Raw genomic sequence first — 19,859 nt, forward strand, 5'->3', positions numbered from 1 at the left:
CGCATGACTCAAGCATGGTGTTAAAGACAATTTTATTCACAACCAGTTCTTCAGCAATATAAAACAACATTGATAGACAAGTCTGATACAGTGTAATAAACTGCATGGAAGCAGACTAGACAGCAACATTTAAACAGCTTCTCTTTGACGGAGCATCAGTCTCATTTGGCCATGTCAATCAGACTCTGTAGTGATGTTGGAACCCAGGTTTTCTCGCCTTGGACAAAGACCACTCCACGCTCAATGTAGATGACTATTCTACCAAATGTGAACAACTGTTTGCCCATATGCCGTTTAGCCACCAGTGGCATGAAGACGATGCCGTTCTCCTCAGCTTTGGCCTGGACTAGATCTTTAAAGTTGGTAGGTACAGATGCTGGTACTGCTGTGGTGCCTGGTGGCCGTGTGACAGAATTCTCCATGTCACGGCGCTCAGGCTGAGGCTCGCACTGGAAATCTTTCCTTCTCTCAGTTTGAATCAGATATGCAATGTTCTCTCTCGCTCCAGGTTGCATGTACCCACCTGCAAAATACATAAGTAAAGTTGAAGGAAGAATGAGAGACCTGTACAAAGCTACAAACACATTTAGTGGACTTTGTATGTTATTTTTTTCTAGTGACTGACCTAGCCCAGATGCAACAGCACGATTCATGATGTCAAGGGCCTCGTTCAGTTTTTCTTTGACCAGTGGGTGACTGAGCAGGGTCTCTGAGAGCAAGCTTTTCCAGCCCAGATACCACTTGGTGATCTCCTCATAGTTTGGGTTGTTACTGAGCCAGGAACACAACACCTGCACCAAAAAAAAAAAAAAAAAAACACCTATTAGTCAACTTCAATGTACGAGTGACACTTAAAGGTGCTGTAGGGAACTTTTGTAAAAAAATATTTTACATATTTATTAAACCTGTCATTATGTCCTGACAGTAGAATATGAGACAGATAATCTGTGAAAAAAAAATCAAGCTCCTCCCAGTGGTCCTATTGCCATTTGCAGAAACTCCATCGCTCCCGGTAAAAAATAAACAATCAGAGCTGCGGTCCGTAACTTTGTTTGTGTTCAAAATGTAGAAAAATGTATATAATAAGCGAGTACACCATGAATCCATTTTCCAAACCGTGTTTTTGGCTTGTCCTGAATCACTAGGGTGCACCTATAATAAGTTTTTATATTCTGACTATTTTAGATTGCTTCGGGGATACCGCGGCGGAGTAACCCAGCACCTTTGTGATTCTTCATAGACATAAACAGAGAGAAGTAGTTCCGGCTACGATGTTCTTCCGCAAGACGCAAGCAGTTCTGTTTATTAACCGCTAGAGCGTCAAAAGTTACCTACTGCAGCTTTAAGGGTCAACTAAAGCAATTAATATATTTTTTTTTTTGTAGTTTTTCTAATGCTAATAGTTGTGTATGTAGTTCAATGTAACAGTAAAATGAATGAATCACATTTTAAACTTTGAATAGAAATGTAAAAATGTACATTTAATATTAAAATGTGTATTAAATATTTAAAATGTTGGTTAAATCTATCAAAAATAATACAATATAAATTAGATTTTTTTTAAATATCGGCCAATGTCTTAATAAATAGGTTCATTCAAAAAAATTAATAAAAAAAATGTATAATTAATTCCTTCATTTTCTTCATAAGTGGCACTCTTGGTCAATCACACATTTAGTTCCAAAATGCAAGCCATACTGATGTATTCGCCAGTCAAGTTTGGCTCTAACTGATGTTTATTCTAAATAATTTTTATTCAAAAAAAATTATTCTTTAGACTGACTGACCTGTAGCCATTTAGGGAAGAAATTCTTATCCAGCAGTCCAACCATGGTGGAGACCGAGAGCATCCCTTCCCAGTCCATCACCCAGTTGAACGGTTCCAGTATTTGCTGATGAGGATTCACCACCAGCTCTCCCAAACACAGAGCTGCAACACAGTAGCAAAACCTCCAGAGACTCCCTAAGACTCCCAAAGTCTGACACTGACAATCTAAAAGATAAGGACATACCTAATTTGGGAACAATATTTTTGACCATGAAGGCCTCCCAGGCACCGGGTGTGAAGACCTCTTTCCAGGGTTGTAGAATGAGTCTGGCGGAGGAGTCACTGGGGTGCCAGCGCTGCAGGGCATGGGCTAGTTTACTGCGGATGGGTGCGTACAGCGGCTCAAGACGGGTTTGCATTAGAGGCAGCCAGGGATGAATCCATGAGTGGATTGGCACTGTGTCTGTCAGTGGGTTCCAATTGTCCACCTATCCAAAAACAGAGAGAGATTCGAACTTAATCATACTTATGTTGGACAAGAAAGTGTGAATTGGTCATGTGATCAGCACAAACCTCTCTTTGTAGTCGTGGGAAAATAAGCTGCTCCAAAACATGGTCCAGAATCCACAGCGGCAATACAGGAGCCCAGCACTCCACACAGTCCACCATGGGCCCCACGTTTCTAGGCTGCCACTGAGACACACAGCTCCTCATGACTGGAACCCACACTTCCCATATCAACCTGCACACAAAACACGCTCGAGTCATTTTCTTCCACAGACCCTCCACACACACACTTCCAGTTATGGGTTACCTGTGATAGGGGTCCATGTTAGAAGTGTCTGGGCCACCATGAAGAGATTGTGAGCTTTCAAGAATGGCTCTCCACTGACCGACTTCCTCTAATCCATCCGCACAGTCCTTTAGATCAACAGAGGAAGAGTGCAGAATTCATATATAATAATCCAGAGCTTATACAAAGTATGGAAACAATAACAAAATCAATGATGATTAATACAAAGATCTAACAAGATTTTATGAGTAGTTTGGGACTACTGGACTTTAAAAAAATTTTTTTTTAATTATATAACATTTTATAATATATTCAACTAAAAAACGGTTCTTTTAATGTTCAATACTATTTAATTGTATTTTTAATAGTGCCATCAAACAATCATATCAAAAATAAGTTTTGGTTTCCATAATATGTGGGTGTATTTTGTACATTATATATAAATACACATGCACACACACACATGGACATATACATATACACATATACATATGCATATATATATATTAGTGCTGTCAAATGAAGTTTTTGTTTGCATAATGTGTACTATTTTTATATTTATTATGTATATATAAATACACACACATATTGTATATATTTTGAAGATATTTACTTGTATTTACGTCTATATTTATATGCATATAATTAATATTATAAATATATTTAATATATAACATTTTCTGAAATATGTAAATGCATGTGTGTGTATTTATGTATACACATAATAAATGTACACTGCACACATGCATATATTAAGTAAAGTTTTATATTTATTTTGGATGCGATTCATTGTGATTAATCGTTTGACAGAACTAGTTTTTAACAAATAAATGCAGCCTTGGTGAGCATAAAGGGCTTTCAAAAACCTTGCTGAGCCCAAACTTTTGAACGGTTTTATAAATACATACTATATAAAATGTATACCTTCAGTGGATCCCAACTGCGAAGTCTCTCCATCAATAAAGGATGCACCACAGACACAGCTAGGTCTCCCAAACCCAAGGTTTTATACTCTTGATAGAACTCTGTCTGCAGATGTTGAAAAATCTTAGCGCACTCCTGAAGGCAGAGCGCAGGGTTGCCCTCCTTATCTCCCGCTTCAAACCGATCCACCAGGTTCATCACCTGCTCCAGCCGACCAAGAGCCTGTTCCTCCTCTGCCAGCCTGACCTGCAGTGTGTCGCTCTCATGGGTCAGGGTCACCACAGTGTCCTTTTCGTGCTGCAGACATCGTGCACTCTATACACACAACACAAACCCAGACAGAAATTAAGAAAATTCATGCAGCCTTCACGTGCTATCAGAAATAATCATAAATACAAATTTCCTAGTCTGAATTTAGACCGTTAGAGCTGTCAAATGATTAATCGCATCCAAAATAAAAGTTTTTGTTTACATGTTTACATAATATGTGTGCGTACTGTGTGTGTGTGTGTGTATATATAAGCACATACAGTATATATGTATGTATTTACATGCATATATTTATATTATATAAAAATATATTTTATATATAGACTACATTTTTTTATATATATATAGTTTGACAGATCTAAGAGCCGTAAACTTTAAAAGTGGAGGAGAGAAACTAACATAGCAGTACTGTAAAGTTGTATTTGTTTTTCTTACAACATCTACCTTGCTTTCTCCTGCCGTTACAGTCTTGTATATTTACATATATACATAACCATTTGATGCATATTGTATGTATTGAACACAGCAAAAATAGCATTTATTTCACTGAAATTTAGGAATCATCAGCTGGTTAATATCATCTAGAGAGCGCTGTGGCGACCAATGGCTATATTTTATTCAAAACCTTTTGAATACGGACTAAATATCTTCTAATCTATACCTTTTGGCTTCAATAAGACTTGCCCAAGAAACAGGCAAAAATAAACAGGCCGTCCTCCATGATTTCTGTTCTTTCAGACAACAAAGCACTTGACCACAATAAACTTGTAATTACATCTTCAGAAGCAGGAATAAGGAAATTTCCAATAGCACTTGAAAGCAGCATAAGCACTAGGCCGAAACAAGCATTTATTAAAAGGTGAATTATCATTTAAATATGATACACAAGATGTGAAGGGTTACAAAAAGGCTACTAAATGATTTATTACATACAATTTTATTATTATTATTATTATTATTATTATTATTATATTACTTAATTGATGTGATATAATATTATTTGATGTCAAATGTAAATCAGTGCAAGTTTCTGAGTGCTGTACCTGTAGGATGTCTTGCTCTGTCAGCTCAATCAGCAGTTCGAGGTTGTGTTCCAGCTCCGGTAAGGAGAAGCCGGAGGTCTTCTGTTCTCGAGTGCTCACACTCAAAGGAGCCTCTTCAGGAACACTGTGCTTCTGACTCATATGACTGTAACTGTGATACACCTTCTGCTCTCTGCCTGTCATATCGATCACCTGAAACACATGAAGGATGGGTTAACTGCTTCCTGTGAGATATATTAAAGACCAATGTGCATTATCTAATTGCTCTGCACTCTCACCTTAACCTGAGCCAGTTCTCCAGCAGGTCTGCTCATGCCCCTGCTGGTCAACTTGCCATGAGCTTTTAGCTCTTCCACAGTCTTGTAAGAATATTTGGGCTTTTTCTTCGCCGTTCCTGGTTCTTTACGCCACTGGCCCAACTCCCTCTGAAACTCCTTCAAAAGATGAAACAATAATGGAAAAAAATAATTAAGCAAACAATTTGAAAACAGGGCTGCTTAAGAAAGGTTTGAGCTGCTGCTGATCTGTTTAATCAAATGCTAGTTTAGTTTCCTGACTCCATTCTGCATTTTAAAGGATCACTTTAATTAATTTAAATATGCTGATTGAGCATTTGAAATTTATTTATTTACTGTAACCACCAGGAATTTGCTCACGCTGACTTACTTTCTCTTCCTCCTCCTCAGAGTCTACAACAGGGAAATCCTGCAGGGACTGCTGGGTCCTTTCAGTACCGTATGCTCCAACCGCTCCCTTTCCCTTCCGCAGTTTCGCCTCAATCGGGTTCACAATACCTTCACACAAAGACATTCAGAAGAGGACATTCACATCATGACACCAACCCCAAGTAAGCACATGATGCACAACATAATTCACAATAAGCTGGATGCAGGAAAACCAGTATACTGAAGTTTGAAATAAAGGATTAAATTGTTTTACCTTGAGCATTTTTGCCCAATCCTTTTCCTGGAACGTAGCCCATCTTCTGCAGAAGTTTTTGACCAATGCCTCGTGTGTGTTTCTCCCAGGATCCGAGGTCCTGCCCTGTTCTGATACCACCTGCAAACCTCTGGGATGTCTTAAAGCTCCCACCCTAAAATAAAGAATTCAAAGACATATATGACACAAATGTTCAAATATTTGGGATCAGTAAGACTTTTATATTTGTAAGTAGTGATCGACCGATGTATCTGTTTACCGATATTTTTCCCGATATTTAAGCATTTTTCCATAATCGGGTATCGGTTTTGTAATATCGGATTCGCCGATTTACGGCGCCATCTTGTGGCCGTTTTGAGATTTCCGCCATTGCAGCCCGGGTGTCTGAGGAGATCAGTCACCAACAACTCAGTGCACAGGTAAATATATGTTCTACTTGGTTTGCTTTAATTAATCAACTTTATTTAACATAACAGACATGCACAAACGAGATCTGAGACATAAATTCCTGATATAGTTAATTTATGCAGCTTGTTTCTAAACAATTGAGACGAACTCATTGAGTCACGTAGTGTAATTCATCATGTCCTGCCCCAATAAAGACGTATCTTTACATGAATTAAATAAAACAGACAAGAATGAGTGCATGTTGAAAATAAAAGCGTTGAATTTAATTCTCTATCTGTTGTATTTGCTCACCATTAGTCTAGAAGAGAAAGTTTGTTCATATTGCTTAGCAGCTGACAGATGATCTGGAGGCTTAAGCACGGCGACTGAATGAAACTTTTGACAAGATTATCTTGTTTAAACACCCTAGATTATATTATCATTTACTACATAACAATTATTTCGCTAATACACATATAAATATAGCCTACCGCTTTGTGGAAATTAATTATTTATTATCTCCATGCGCGATCGCGATTGATTAAGTTATAGTCAAACAGCACTTTGTCAGTTGGCATTTCATGATTTAACGTTAGATTAAATTTAGATCATAAAATGCCAACTGACAAGTGCTGTTTAACTTTATATAGTCTCGGGAAAAAAAGTTCGTTCATATTGCTCAGCACCTGACTGGGTTGATGATCAGGAAGCCTCAAGCAATGCCACTGAATGAAACTTTTGACAAGATTATCTTGTTAAAACACCCTAGATTATATTATCATTTACTACATAACAATTATTTCGCTAATACAAATATAGGCTACATATACCGCTTTGTGGAAATGAATTATTTATTATCTCCATGCGCGATCGCGGTTGATTAAATTATAGTCAAACAGCACTTTGTCAGTTGGCATTTCATGATCTAACGTTAGATTGAATCTAGATCATAAAATGCCAACTGACAAGTGCTGTTTAACTTTATATAGTCTCGGGAAAAAAAGTTCGTTCATATTGCTCAGCACCTGACTGGGTTGATGATCAGGAAGCCTCAAGCACGGCCACTGCATGACATTTTTGAAGGAAGCAGGCTTACAGGGCAGAATGCTGAACGACTCTGTTTTCTACACTAAAACCTAGTTCTGCTTAACTGGGAGTAAATAGCTATGCACTCCTAAATAGCCCTCCCGCCCCCACCAATATGTTAGAATCATTTTAGTGCTTTATTTTTTTTACCTGTTTTTATTTTTTTACCTCATCAAAGCTTTTATTTTAAAACAAAGACACTTAGTAACAGTGCGCTTACATTTTTTGGACTCAGACCCCTCTATTTATTTGTGTATAAATATAATGTTTTTTTTTTTTTTGTATGCAAGGGGGAAGTGATTGTTATAAATAAAATGTTTTTTTCAGCTCATTTGTGTTGTAATAATTGTCAGAAACAGAAGTATAACAGTAAATAAATATCGGTTCTGCATATCGGTTATCGGGTACATAAACATACAAATAATCGGTATCGGTATCGGTTATAAAAAACCAATATCGGTCGATCACTATTTGTAAGAAATAAATACTCCTATTCTACGAGCCAAAGACTCATTTAATTGATCAAACATGACAGAAAAGACATGAATTAAAGAATCCTAAAAACATTTCCATAAACTATTAAGCAGCACAACTGTTTCAACATTAATAATAAGATTAAATGTTTCTTGAGCATCAGATGAGCATATTAGAAGGATTCCTGAAGGAACATGTAACACTGAAGACTGGAGTGATGATGCTGAAAATGTAAATATTTTAAAATATATAATTTTACATAGTAATACAATGTAACAATGTTACTGTATTTCTGATCAAATATATTCAGACTTCTGGGCTTTCAGAAACATTTACAAAAAAAAATAATTAACCTTAATACTTTTGGATCTGATATTCCAAATGAAAGCCATTGTTATTGTGAACTGACATCTCACTTTACCGTTTGGAGTTTTTTGGAAGCAGCAGTGCGGGGTGGAGGAGGCGCATCTCCGCTATCATTCGAGTCATCTGAACCCTCCTGCTCTGCTTTCTCCTCAGCTGCAGTCTTTCGCAGGCCAGCACTCACAAAGTTCACGGGAGCTGAATAGTCCTTTGATCTGTGTGGATACAATTATCAATATTTAACATTGTCAGTGACATTTACCTCTTATTCAATAAGGTCTCTAGCAACTTAACAGCCAAAATACTTTTTCCCTCCAAAGCTGGGCCGCTCATCATCAGAGTCATGCTCTGCCCAAATCCCGTAAGTTGCTTCTTCTTTAGTCTGTCTGTATCTGCGTCTCTCTGGGTTGAATTCGTTGGCCAAATCCCACTCGGACACCTCAAACTTTTCAATTTCCACACCATCCTCCTCCTCATCCCCTCTACGCCCATACAAATGGGACATAGACATCTCTCTGCTGGAATTAAACAGAAGAAGCTTTTAGGAATCTTTTGGGACCCCCAAGAGGAAGCAAGGGAGTACTAAGGGGTCCATGGAAAATTTGAGAGAAAAACTGTGTAACAAATGTAAGATCAAATCAATTATACATAAAAAAAAAATAGATAAAACAGTAAAACAAAAATACATCAAACAATGCTAGAGAGAATACAATAAAATAAAAATGTACTAATTATATTCTCTCGTATATAATATTTTTACAGTATAACTTGTGTCTTTAAACATGAAAATATATCGCTGCCAAAATTAGTTCGGGCTAAATTAGTGAAACAACATTAACCTTATATAACACGAAGGTGTTTAACCTACTTAATGTATTTTCTCACATTAAACTCCTACGATAAAAGAAAGTGCTTTTGATCGTAATATTAGTAATGTTACGTCAGGCAAACGATTTTTAAAAAAGCGTCAGGTTAGCATAGCATTGCTCGTTTTCTGTATACAAAAAAAACATGCTTTCTTTTAAAACTGTTAACGTTACTGTGAATTCTCCATCACGTCTAATTAATGTATACACAGATCTGCGCTAAAATAGCAGAGCTCAAGCACCTAAACGATATATTTACCTGAAAATGTGGGTTCTCACTGTCGGCAAAAGCGTATCCAAAAGCAACTTCCTGTCGGAGCCGGAAGCAGAGCTGTGACATCAGAGCGACGCGGGGGTCAGAAGCCCTCTCTTACAGCCATCTTGGATCCTGTGCCCTGAACAAGTGAGTGCTTCTATGTTAAATCTACTGTCATCCAACGCTGTTTCGACGCGTTTGACCTCTGATTTAGTACTTGTATCGATGCTTTAGTGTTCCTCTGTGCTGAACGGTAAAGATTTGTTTATTTGTCTCGATTGTTGAGGAAATATCTTGATGAACACAACCGGCTGACTGTTCAAAATGGGGGCGCGTTCTATGTGTGCGAGGACTGTCTAACAACACGACGAGATCACATGAAATATAGTTTTATAAACGACTAGAGCGATATTTGTGGAAACTCTTAAATGTAATGACAAAATGAACCTGCTTTGTGTGCGTCAGTAATAATCACTCATTAGAAAGTTGTTCTTGCCTATTAAACAAACAGTTTATGAACATACAGAGGTACACATGTCACGGTGAAATTATATTATAAAATATGAAAATTAATTTCCTGCTGACCGCGTTGTTTTGTTATTATTTGGGTAGTTTTCTCTGATAGAGGACAGTGCTGCTCCGTTACACACGTGAAGTGTGCGTCACTTTACGCGCGCGCGCCCACAGCCTGTTAAACCATGCTTTTGTGTAGTTATGATGTTTAATAGTCTATATTATGTGTGGGTTTTTATAAAACTCACAGTTTCCATACAGTGGACTTGTGAAATGTTATCAGTCGAGCTGGAAACTTGGATCAGATGTGAACACAGCAGTGGTTAAATTTAATCCGGCTGTTAACAGCTGACTGTAGAGGCCTATGAGAAGAGGCCTAGTGTACTGCTCACTTTGAATAGAAACATGAGCACACAGCACAGTCTAACACATGTCTAAACCTATTATTGACACTATTTTCTGTAAAACTTGTTTATTTGTGTATTGTTGATTTCTGTTGCAGTCCAGAATGCCAGGCGAAGCCACAGAAACTGTCCCTGTTACAGAGCAGGAGATGCATCAGCCCCAGGCTGAGACGGGTCAGTACTGCTGCTAAATGTGCATGTCTAACTAAACCAACCCAGGTTGTGTGAGGAGTCCTGGAGCTATAGTGTTGATCCTTTAGGGAATTCTTTATTTTGGAAAAAAATAAGGCAGTTACTGTGAGTTTGATCATTCTATTTTTACAGTGTTTTTGCACCTGTTTTAGATTTTCTTCAGGGTTTTTTATGGTCCTAGCAGCTGTTGTAGAAACTCCACGAAGCGAGTTTCTCTAGTTGGAGTGGTGACATGTTGTTTTGCTGGGTGGGGATGCTGTTTGAGTCAGATTTCTCCACCTAAAGTTTTTAGGTTAATGTTTTTGAGCCCCTCCCTGGATTTAAAAAGAACTGCACTAGTTCTGGCAGTGGGATAGTTCAGCCAATTTTTATGTTGATCCAAACCTGTATGGATTTCTTCTGCGGAACACAAAATAAGATTTTTTGGAAATTGTTATTGACTTAAATTTAACAGAGTAAAAAAAAAACAGGATATATATAATTTCTCAACAAAAAAATTATTGATAGTTTTGGGGGAGAATTGGCTCTTTAAGCTTCAACTCAAACCTTCAGTGCAGTTTTTTTATTTAATGAATTAGCCTACTTATGAATATAGTTATGAGCTAGTAACAACATTTGATTCTGAAAGTGATCCAGGACTGCCTTGCCCAACAATGTGTTTGCCTGTACTGATTACCGTAATATTACACTAAAGTTGAGTTGATATTGAAACCACATGCATCCTTACTTTTTTTTTTTTTTGTGCATGGAATATGGACAGTACCACTCTGCATGAACATTTTCCTAACATTTCACTGAACTTTAATGGCTGCAACCAGAATAGCTGTAAGACATTTATCTTAGACTAGGAAGTGTGTCGTTCTTAATTGGAAGGATTTATTGTACACTTAATATATTTTAAGGCTTTCTGGTCTCCCAATGATTCTGATTTTGAGGAACATGCTTTTGGTGTATATCTTAATGTACGGCATCAATGTAAATATTTATAGCTAAGTGTTAAAGCAACAAAATTAATCATTTTAAGAAAAGTTGACTAAGCATACAAATCATAAATGTCAAAAATGTGAATCATAGATATGGAACACTATCTTTTGGATGGCACTTTGGTAAACCACAGTTATGACAGTATGAATAGGAAATATGATTTATTGGAGCCGTTACAAGGGGCATTTTTGTAAAGCAAGAGAAAATGTTTTTCCACTAGGAAGAATGTTATTGCCTTGGTTTTGAGAGTCATGATATTTTCCATCAGATTTATAGTAAAAAAAAGCTAAGTATTTCATACATTCTCTGATTAAATATATTTAATATACTTCTTGATTTCTTAACTGCTGTTTTGATTTTTATTTGAAGTTGGGACTTGGGCATTGTATGGAATAAATTAGCAGTGGGCTCTCTCTAGTCTGTTGTGAAAGTTATAAAGTAAACATTTATGAAAGTAGTTTTTTTGCTGTTGTTATGAAAGTTAGAAGTGTATCTTGTGACCTATTATTGCAAATTTACCAATACTGATGGAGGGATCACAGTTCATAATTTTAACCAACAACGTGGTCAATTTTACTGTGTCTTTTTCAACACAAATGCACATAAGACCTATCCAGTCTCACACATCATTGCTTGCTTGCACACTGACCCAGGAGGAGGGTGTTTTTGGCCACTATATATTAAGTTTATATTGCTCTGTAATCATTTTCACAATATATTTATGTTTAGACTTATTTTTAATTGGGATCATGTACTGAAGAAGCAATATACCACTTATATAATAACATATACCACTATATATAAATAACAAAAAAGCAGTTCATTACTTGTGCCTCTGAGGGTATTTGCTTTACTAATATTCACTGTTTCAGTTTTGTTACAACTTTATTTGTTGAATAGGCAATACTACACTGTTTAACTGAGTGATTGTTCTTTCAGATTTTGAATGTTTTTTTTTTTTTTTTTTTGTCTAATTTACCATAAAGTAATGCATATATTTTCTGCATTACAATGCTGAAGTGGGTAGTAACATCCAGTTTACATGAACTTGAAATTAGGGCTGCACGATATTGGAAAATCTCTCTCCCTCTGTCTCTCTCCTGCGCTCTCTCTTTCGCGCACTTTCCGCAAATCACATTCGTCAAGGGCTGGGGAGCAGCTTGGCCGTACAGTTAATGAATAACGGATCAACTACGACAGCCTACATCGCACATCCTGCGATGTGACTTTTGTGGATTCGTACATTGCGATAACTTAAATGACACATCGTGCAGCCCTACTTGAAATGTACCAAAGGTTTGTGTTAATCTTTGAACAATGTTAGTTTGTTGCAAATCTTTTAGTGCCGTAGTTCATTGCCAGTCCCTGTCAGGTTCTCACACGTGCAGTTGACTGGTGTTTTTGCAAAGTCTTAATTCCTAACAAGATAATCAAGGTGTGTTTGGTTTGATTTTGTAGCCTGTTGTCATTTTGTGGAGCAATTTAACACATTTGTGCAATTGACTGCATCCCTCATAACCAGCATGGATGTGATGGTTTACACCATGCACTTTTTAATAGGCAAAAAAAAGTCACTCTAGCCCTTTTATTTCCATTAGCCACACCTGCTGCTGCGGCTCCTGCTCCCTCTCAGGCAAAGCCTAAAGAGGGCAAAACTAACCCCAAGCTGTCCTCTTCTCCTCACACCACTGCTCCTAAGCCAGTTCCTGCTGGACGCAGGAAACGCTCCTCTCTATCTGCCTCCTCAAGCTCCCCTACCTCTCCTAAGTCTGCCTCTGCCCCCCGTGCTACCCCACCATGCTCCCCTTTGGCCTCTCCTCCAGCTGGCTGTCCTGTTGCTGGGAAAACTGAGCAGACTGCTCCCAAGGTGGTAAAGGCTGGCAAACAAGGGAAGCAACAGAAGGCAAAGAATTTTAAACCTGCTGAACCTGAGCAAGCACCTCCCTCTGCCTCTAAGCCTGCTCAGGATGCTGCACCAGTTGCAGCACTGCCATCTCTTGCTATACCAAAACCAGAGGTAGCAAAATCAGCAGGAGATGGAAATGCTCCCCCTGTCTCTCCCAAAGTTGCTGTGGCTCCTGTTGCCTTTAAAGTAACTTCTAAATCTGCTGCCCCAGCACCAAAGTCATTTACAGAAGCTGTTGCCGCCAGTCCACCCAAAGTGGCTGAAGCCCCCAAGGTTGCCCCTGAAGCTCCAAAAGTAGCAACCCCTGCTGTTTCAGAAGCCAAGACTCCTTTGCCTTCAAAAGCGGCTGCTAAGCCTAACGCTGCCCAAGTGCCAAATGTGAACCCTCCCACTGCTGCTCCCCCAAAACCTGCTCCTGCAGCATTTGAGGATGATGATCTCCCACCTCTCTTACCACCTGAGAATCATTTTACAATGGCTGATTTTCCCCCTATGCCTCCTAGTACAATTCCCGTAGTTACCCCACCTGCTCCTAAACCAGAACCGGTCTCTACCAGTAAAGTTGAATCTGCCCCTAAAGCAAAGGCTGCTCCCAAAGCTAAGCCAGCTCCTAAGGCTGAACAGAAAGCAGCACCTGCTCCAAAAGTTCAGGCTGATCCTAAAATTGACCCTGAAGTTGCAGTCACTTCTGTCCCTAAGACTGAGGTTGCTCCTACAACTAAAGCTCAGGCCGTCCCTAAGGTTGAGGCTGCTCCTGGATCTAAAGAAAAGTCTTCCCCTAGCCATAAAGCTGAGCCTGTTCCTGCCCCTAAGGTTGAGGCTTCCCCTAAAGTTGAGGCTTCTCCTGCCCCTAAACTTAAGCCTGTTGCTACTCCCAAAGCTGATGCTGCTTCTGCACCTAAAGTTAAGTCTGCTCCTAGCCCTAAAGCTGAGCCTGTTCCTGCCCCTAAGGTGGATTCTCTCCCTAAATCTGACTCTGCTCCTACCTCTAAAATTGAAGCTGCTCCTGTCGTTAAAGTTAAGCCTGTTGCTGCTCCTAAAGCTGAGGTGGCGGCTGCTAAAGTTGAGGCTGTTCCTGCCCCTAAAGCTAAGCCTGCTCCTGCCCCTAAAGCTGAGTCTGCCCCTGTTTCTAAAGCTGATGCTGCTTCGGCACCTAAAGTTAAGTCTGTTCCTAGCCCTAAAGTTGAGCTTGTTCTTGCCCCTAAGGTTGAGGCTCCCCCTAAAGCTGACTCTGCTCCTACCCCTAAAGTTGAGGCTGCTCCTGCCGCTAAAGTTAAGCCTGTTGCTGCTCCTAAAGCTGAGGTGGCGGCTGCTAACATTGAGGCTGTTCCTGCCCCTAAAGTGGAGTCTGAGCCTGCCCCTAAAGTTAAGCCTGCTCCTGCACCTAAAGGCAAGCCTAGCCCTAAAGCTGAGGCTGCTGCTCCTAAAGCTGAGGCTGCTGCTCCTAAAGGCAAGCCTAGCCCTAAAGCTGAGGCTGCTGCTCCTAAAGCTGAGGCTGCTGCTCCTAAAGGCAAGCCTAGCCCTAAAGCTGAGGCTGCTGCTCCTAAAGCTGAGGCTGCTGCTCCTAAAGCTGAGGCTGCTGCTCCTAAAGCTGAGGCGTCTCCTGCTCCTAAAGGCAAGCCTAGCCCTAAAGCTGAGGCTGCTGCTCCTAAAGCTGATGCTGCCCCTAAAGTTAAGTCTGCTCCGGCCCCTAAAGTTGAGGCTTCTGCCCCTAAAGTTGAGGCTGCCCCTACCCCTAAAGCTGAATCTGTCCTTGTCACTAAAGTCGATTCAGCCCCTGTTCCCAAACAAGTTAAAACCCCATCCATACTGGAGCCAGTCATCAAGAACGACAAGGGTATCTCTTTTTACCTCTTTCTGTCTGTTTTTGCTTTTCATGCTTATGCTGGTATATATTGCCAAATGTTTCCTCCCCACAAATTCTTTAGGGTTTCTTCATCAGTGAAAGTTAGTCTGGTAACTGTCATCTGGGAATTACCTTTCCTTAATCTTTGAGTTAAATTAAAGCTTTAGTTGGATGCTTTTCAGGAAGTAGTTCAAAGAGCATAGGGCCAACAGTTGAATGGTTCATAGTTATATTGTTCAGAGTTATAAGCCTAATGGCAATTTATGTTTGCTTTTATTCTAAAGTTTATTTAACCTGTTAACTGTCACCCGTCCGCTCTGTGGGACGCCTACATTTACTTCACTATATTACAATTAATTCTAATCTAATCTTGACAAACTATATATCATTGGAAAGGTCTAAGACTCCCAAATATATATTTTATCTATGTTTTTTGTTAAAAAATTATGTAGGAAAAGTAATAGATTAATTTATGACAAGAGTGCACCCTCAAAAATCTACATTATAACGGGAATTTTGACCTTTATTAAAAAAACAAGACTTCTTTGTTGCCTTTTTCTATATCACATTGTAGAAATCATGAGAAATTATATATCAACTGAAAACTTAAAATCTCAAAATTCATCCTTTAAAACTCATTTTAAAATCAGACATTGCATTACCATATAAATGGTACATCAATATCATGTTACAAAATTTTTTCATTCATGAATAATAAAAATTTAACTTTGGATTGTGCACTACAAAGTCAATGTTCAAAAATATGAGTGACAGTTAAGGGGTTTAAGTGTACTAAAGTATTTGTGCAATTTAAACGCTGTAAAACCAATCCACCATTTTCTCCATATCCATTGAAGATTTAGATTATTCCAACAGGATTTTTGATGATAATCTATGTCTAATGGCAAATTAACTTGAAGTGTCTTGGTGTTTTAGGGTCTGGCACTGAATCTGACAGTGATGATTCTGTTCCTGAACTGGAGGACCAGGACTCTGCACAGGCACAAACACAGCAGGCACAGGTAAGATTCCTTTGATCAGCACATACAAAAAGCATTAATTTCTCTCCACGTTTTTTTCTCACCGTTTCCATTACAATTTTGCATTAACATGAATTGAAATTACATTCCCTTTCCACAGCTTGCAGCTGCAGCTGAAATCGACGAGGAGCCAGTCAGCAAAGCAAAACAAAGCAGGAGTGAGAAGAAAGCCAGGAAGGTAGGTCATCCACAGAAACTGATAAATGTAATTTTAACACCAAATTCAATTAGAATGAATGCAGTGTTGTTTATCTGTACCCTTTCTTCTTTTTGCCAGGCCATGTCCAAATTGGGGTTGAGACAAGTTGCTGGTGTTACCAGAGTAACCATTCGCAAGTCCAAGAACATTCTCTTTGTCATCACCAAACCAGATGTCTACAAAAGTCCAGCTTCAGATACTTACATTGTCTTTGGTGAGGCCAAGGTAAAGATTGGAATAAAATCTGCTTTCTTATTTAAGGTTGATGTACTTCTCCATTCTCAGCCCTGTTTTGGTTGATAGCTAATTCTACATGGCCTGATGATCTAGACCTAAGTGACCTCTTGATGATGATTTAAACAGTTTGACTTTCGTTCTTCTGAGTCTGATGAAGCCAAACGTTCTGTCCTGAGAGAGGAAAATTTCACAGTGGTGTAAGTGAAGAACACATTGAAGCTCACAAACTAAAATCTGGATGCTTTTTGCTCCTCTCAGATTGAAGATCTGTCCCAGCAAGCTCAGTTAGCAGCCGCAGAGAAGTTCAAGGTTCAAGGAGAAGCCGTTTCAAACATCCAGGAAAACACACAGACGCCCACAGTACAGGAGGAGAGCGAAGAGGAAGAGGTGAGTGTTAACACTGTTGTGATTCTAGAACAGAATAATGCTGAAAATGCTTCATGAAACATAATCTGTTCATATGTTCAACAAATGTGAAAAGTAAATGTCCACATTCATGAGTGATTTGATTTACCATTTGCAGGTTGATGAGACGGGAGTGGAGGTCAAGGACATTGAGCTGGTCATGTCTCAGGCCAATGTATCCAGGGCAAAGGCTGTGCGTGCACTGAAGAATAACAATAATGACATTGTCAACGCTATTATGGTGAGTTAAACTGATAACTTTAAGAGTTCTTAATTTATGCAGGTAAATAAAATGCATTTTACAATTCAAAACTCTTCTGTGATGAATTAACATTTGACTTTCGTTCTTCTGAATTTGTCCTGAAGCCATTTCATTTGTTCTGAGAAGAGCTCAGGCTTTAAATTTGGTGCCATGGTTACTAGCAATATTACTTAATGTGTCTTTTTGCCTGCCTTCACAGGAATTGACGATGTAGATGGAGATCAGGGACTGGGTCACATTAAGATGTTGCTGATTTGATCTACACTATTGTTTGTACAATTTATACCCAAGAGAAATAAATGCGTGGCTTGATGAAATGATAAATTTTGTTGTATTTTGTGAATTTTTTTTGTTTTTCTTTTGTTTGGTAAATTTGTCCAGCGCAGCTCAAAACATGAACTGGATAGAGCAAGGGGATGTAAAAATCACTCTGAGGATGGATTTTTAATATATATATATTTAAAATAAAGATTGTAATGTCTAGGCTGTGTTGGATTAAATTCAGACATACAACAATTAAGTAAAACAGTATAAACCTTTACACAACTAACCTACTGACAGATATTGACTATAAATATATATAAATGTTTACCTATACATAAACAAAAAAATACAAACTATACAAATGCTTCACATAAACTGTACCTATACACAACTAACCTACTGACAGATTTTTTTTATATGAATATGCACCGTATATAAATGTCTACCTATATATAGATGGAAAAAGTCAAATATATAGACCATACGAATGCTTCACATAATACTTTACATGTGCAGAGTGAAACATTGTAAGTCAAGCAGCTGGCTGAGGAACCGCAAGATGATTTGTGCATAAGCATGTAAACATCTTGAGTCTTGTGGTATTACGTACACAGCAGTGTGTGTGAAAAGTGTCTTGGGTGCATATTTACATATTACATATTTACGTTTTAATAAGTGAAAGACATGGTCACATTTTTCTTTTGAGTCCCGGTTATTATTATTATATTTTTATTAGTTTTTCCAGATATTTGGAATGGACAGTGTGTGGGACTTTTATTTTGGAAAAGCAACAAGGAACAGCAGCAGTCGGTGAGCTCACGTACGCACTGACTTTTGTCTTGAATAATATACTAATGATCAAATATAATAATTAACTAGATGCCGCGATACTGAAATGTCTTCGTCACACATGCTTGCAAGACGTTACTCGGTATGCAAAAATAAGTGTGAAGTTAATTTGACTCTTAATGCGTTAACGTTACCTAAATGTGTTGTGTAAGTTAGAGAATTAGCTAACAGACATCGGAACAAGTCATCGATGTCATAAGTCATACAGGACAGCACGTGATTTTAAATGCTCCTTACTCTCAGTCAAATCACTTTATTAGACTAAAATGGCTATGAGATTAGCTTTGGTTGGAGCTGTACGTTATATCGACTCCAGAACGAGTGTCGTTTCTGCACAGAGACTCTTCTGCTCTCAAGCTAGAGGACAAGGATCTTCTGACACCGTAAGGGTGAGAACACACTCCTCTCTTAGATCCTTAAGCTAATTACAGCCACGGTGTTTTTACGTCCAGGTTTGTCTAATAACTATTTTGCATACATACTATATATAGACTGGAGTGTATGTTTCTGAGTTTGCACGCATCATCCAAGACGTATCTTAAAGACAGCCTAGTGAGCTTTCCACCCAGCCAGGCATCTTTATAAGCAGTGTATCATGTTCATTTTGTGTCATAGGTGCTGTATGATGGAGAATGCCCAATATGTGTTAAAGAAATTAGCTTTCTTCAGTTTCTTCAGAGAAACAGATCAGGTAAAGTAGATTTTGTGGACATCTCACTGTCAGAATATGACGGGAGCAAATATGAAGGAGTGAGTTATGAGATGGCAATGGAGGAAATGACAGTGATCGATGAGAAGAACAAGGTGAGGGATTTTTATTTGCTCTATTAATTTTTTGTGTAAAGTCATTTTTTAATGTCCACACAAAATTAAGATATGTCATAATTTACTTATAATTTAATAATTTTGGGAACTTAAACTAGTCAATAAATAAATAAAAATAATAAAAAAATAATAATACAATTTGAGTCTTTGGAGTTTTCCTGAATCTTTTTATTTTATTTTTATTTTTATGAATGTCTATAAAACATTCAGAAATATTTGTATGGTATTTAAAAGGATATTAAAGTAACCTTTACAAATATATAATTCATTATTCCTCTGTGACTTTTTGTTCTTCTGAGGGCAGATTCATCGTGGAGTTCCAGCTTTCACAGTGATGTACAGTGCAGTGGGTTTGGGTTGGCTTGGCTCGTTCATCTCTCTTCCACTGTTCAGGCCTATAATGGAGCGAGCGTATGGGGTGTTTGCAAGAAACAGACTGAAGTGGACCGGCAGAGAGGGTTGCACCACTGGACACTGTGCTAAAAAATAGTCTTAAGGGATAGAGAACATCAGGTCAAAGGATGTATTGAAAGTAACAGCTGTTATTGTTAAGTTTATTGCATTTAAAGTGTAATATTCAGAATATAACTGTAATGTCAATATGTGCACAGAATAAATGATCTTTTATTAAGACCTACAACTTAAAAAAAAAAAAAAACATAAGTTGCCCTTAATAAATGCACTGTGATATATGTGTATATACAATAAATTACTGTGAGGGTAAAAATGCCAGAGTGTTGACACTTTGAACAGCTCTAAGGGAA

General features: G+C 38.3%; 3 protein-coding genes and 2 non-coding genes across 16 annotated transcripts; 4 read left to right on the plus strand and 1 right to left on the minus strand.

The window, feature by feature from the left end:
* Positions 1-15: 15 nt before the first annotated feature.
* tfip11 (tuftelin interacting protein 11) lies at positions 16-9,321 on the minus strand. Of its 3 annotated transcripts, none has more exons than XM_052593564.1 (14): positions 9,173-9,321; positions 8,353-8,565; positions 8,106-8,262; positions 5,738-5,891; positions 5,465-5,592; positions 5,077-5,232; positions 4,799-4,990; positions 3,486-3,800; positions 2,583-2,689; positions 2,342-2,510; positions 2,013-2,256; positions 1,788-1,930; positions 626-791; positions 16-523 (listed from the first exon to the last, which is right to left on the minus strand). In XM_052593564.1, exons 2-14 carry the CDS (start codon positions 8,556-8,558, stop codon positions 162-164), a joined length of 2,499 nt encoding a protein of 832 aa, XP_052449524.1. In that variant the 5' UTR covers positions 8,559-8,565; positions 9,173-9,321; the 3' UTR covers positions 16-161. The 3 variants fall into 3 exon arrangements, with proteins under 3 accessions (XP_052449524.1, XP_052449525.1, XP_052449526.1); XM_052593565.1 differs by having other exon boundaries at positions 8,353-8,562; positions 9,173-9,292; XM_052593566.1 differs by having other exon boundaries at positions 8,916-9,174.
* Positions 9,229-17,481, plus strand: naca (nascent polypeptide associated complex subunit alpha). Of its 10 annotated transcripts, XM_052593562.1 has the most exons (11): positions 9,229-9,316; positions 10,185-10,260; positions 12,861-14,618; positions 14,697-14,743; positions 14,807-15,005; positions 15,951-16,036; positions 16,155-16,232; positions 16,332-16,478; positions 16,749-16,877; positions 17,014-17,136; positions 17,357-17,481. In XM_052593562.1, the coding sequence occupies exons 2-11, from the start codon at positions 10,191-10,193 to the stop codon at positions 17,369-17,371; spliced, it is 2,652 nt and encodes an 883-aa protein (XP_052449522.1). In that variant the 5' UTR covers positions 9,229-9,316; positions 10,185-10,190; the 3' UTR covers positions 17,372-17,481. The 10 variants fall into 10 exon arrangements, with proteins under 10 accessions (XP_052449522.1, XP_052449517.1, XP_052449516.1 ...); XM_052593557.1 differs by having other exon boundaries at positions 12,861-14,743; XM_052593556.1 differs by having other exon boundaries at positions 12,861-14,662; positions 14,702-15,005.
* Positions 16,595-16,670, plus strand: LOC128012704 (small nucleolar RNA SNORD59). Its single transcript, XR_008183186.1, has one exon. It is a non-coding gene; the product is annotated as a small nucleolar RNA SNORD59 (small nucleolar RNA).
* On the plus strand, positions 17,209-17,284 carry LOC128012703 (small nucleolar RNA SNORD59). Its single transcript, XR_008183185.1, has one exon. It is a non-coding gene; the product is annotated as a small nucleolar RNA SNORD59 (small nucleolar RNA).
* Positions 17,482-18,199: 718 nt separating the features above from the next.
* Positions 18,200-19,822, plus strand: LOC128012187 (uncharacterized). Its single transcript, XM_052595262.1, has 3 exons — positions 18,200-18,659; positions 18,886-19,074; positions 19,400-19,822. Exons 1-3 carry the CDS (start codon positions 18,537-18,539, stop codon positions 19,583-19,585), a joined length of 498 nt encoding a protein of 165 aa, XP_052451222.1. The 5' UTR covers positions 18,200-18,536; the 3' UTR covers positions 19,586-19,822.
* Positions 19,823-19,859: the final 37 nt, after the last annotated feature.

Source organism: Carassius gibelio, chromosome B23 (assembly GCF_023724105.1).
Source record: "Carassius gibelio isolate Cgi1373 ecotype wild population from Czech Republic chromosome B23, carGib1.2-hapl.c, whole genome shotgun sequence".
NCBI classification, from domain to species: domain Eukaryota; kingdom Metazoa; phylum Chordata; class Actinopteri; order Cypriniformes; family Cyprinidae; genus Carassius; species Carassius gibelio.

Excerpts from the sequence above, each read along its gene's own strand:
- tfip11 (XM_052593564.1), bottom strand. The coding sequence starts at position 8,558 with ATGTCTATGTCCCATTTGTATGGGCGTAGAGGGGATGAGGAGGAGGAT. Across the intron at positions 5,892-8,105 it reads CTTCCAAAAAACTCCAAACG|GGTGGGAGCTTTAAGACATC; the intron begins GTAAAGTGAGAT and ends TCTTTATTTTAG. Across the intron at positions 5,233-5,464 it reads CTGAGGAGGAGGAAGAGAAA|GAGTTTCAGAGGGAGTTGGG; the intron begins GTAAGTCAGCGT and ends CATCTTTTGAAG.
- naca (XM_052593554.1), top strand. The coding sequence starts at position 10,191 with ATGCCAGGCGAAGCCACAGAAACTGTCCCTGTTACAGAGCAGGAGATG. Across the intron at positions 16,037-16,154 it reads CACAAACACAGCAGGCACAG|CTTGCAGCTGCAGCTGAAAT; the intron begins GTAAGATTCCTT and ends CCCTTTCCACAG. Across the intron at positions 16,479-16,748 it reads TTGTCTTTGGTGAGGCCAAG|ATTGAAGATCTGTCCCAGCA; the intron begins GTAAAGATTGGA and ends TGCTCCTCTCAG.
- LOC128012187 (XM_052595262.1), top strand. The coding sequence starts at position 18,537 with ATGGCTATGAGATTAGCTTTGGTTGGAGCTGTACGTTATATCGACTCC. Across the intron at positions 18,660-18,885 it reads GATCTTCTGACACCGTAAGG|GTGCTGTATGATGGAGAATG; the intron begins GTGAGAACACAC and ends TTTGTGTCATAG. Across the intron at positions 19,075-19,399 it reads TGATCGATGAGAAGAACAAG|ATTCATCGTGGAGTTCCAGC; the intron begins GTGAGGGATTTT and ends TTCTGAGGGCAG.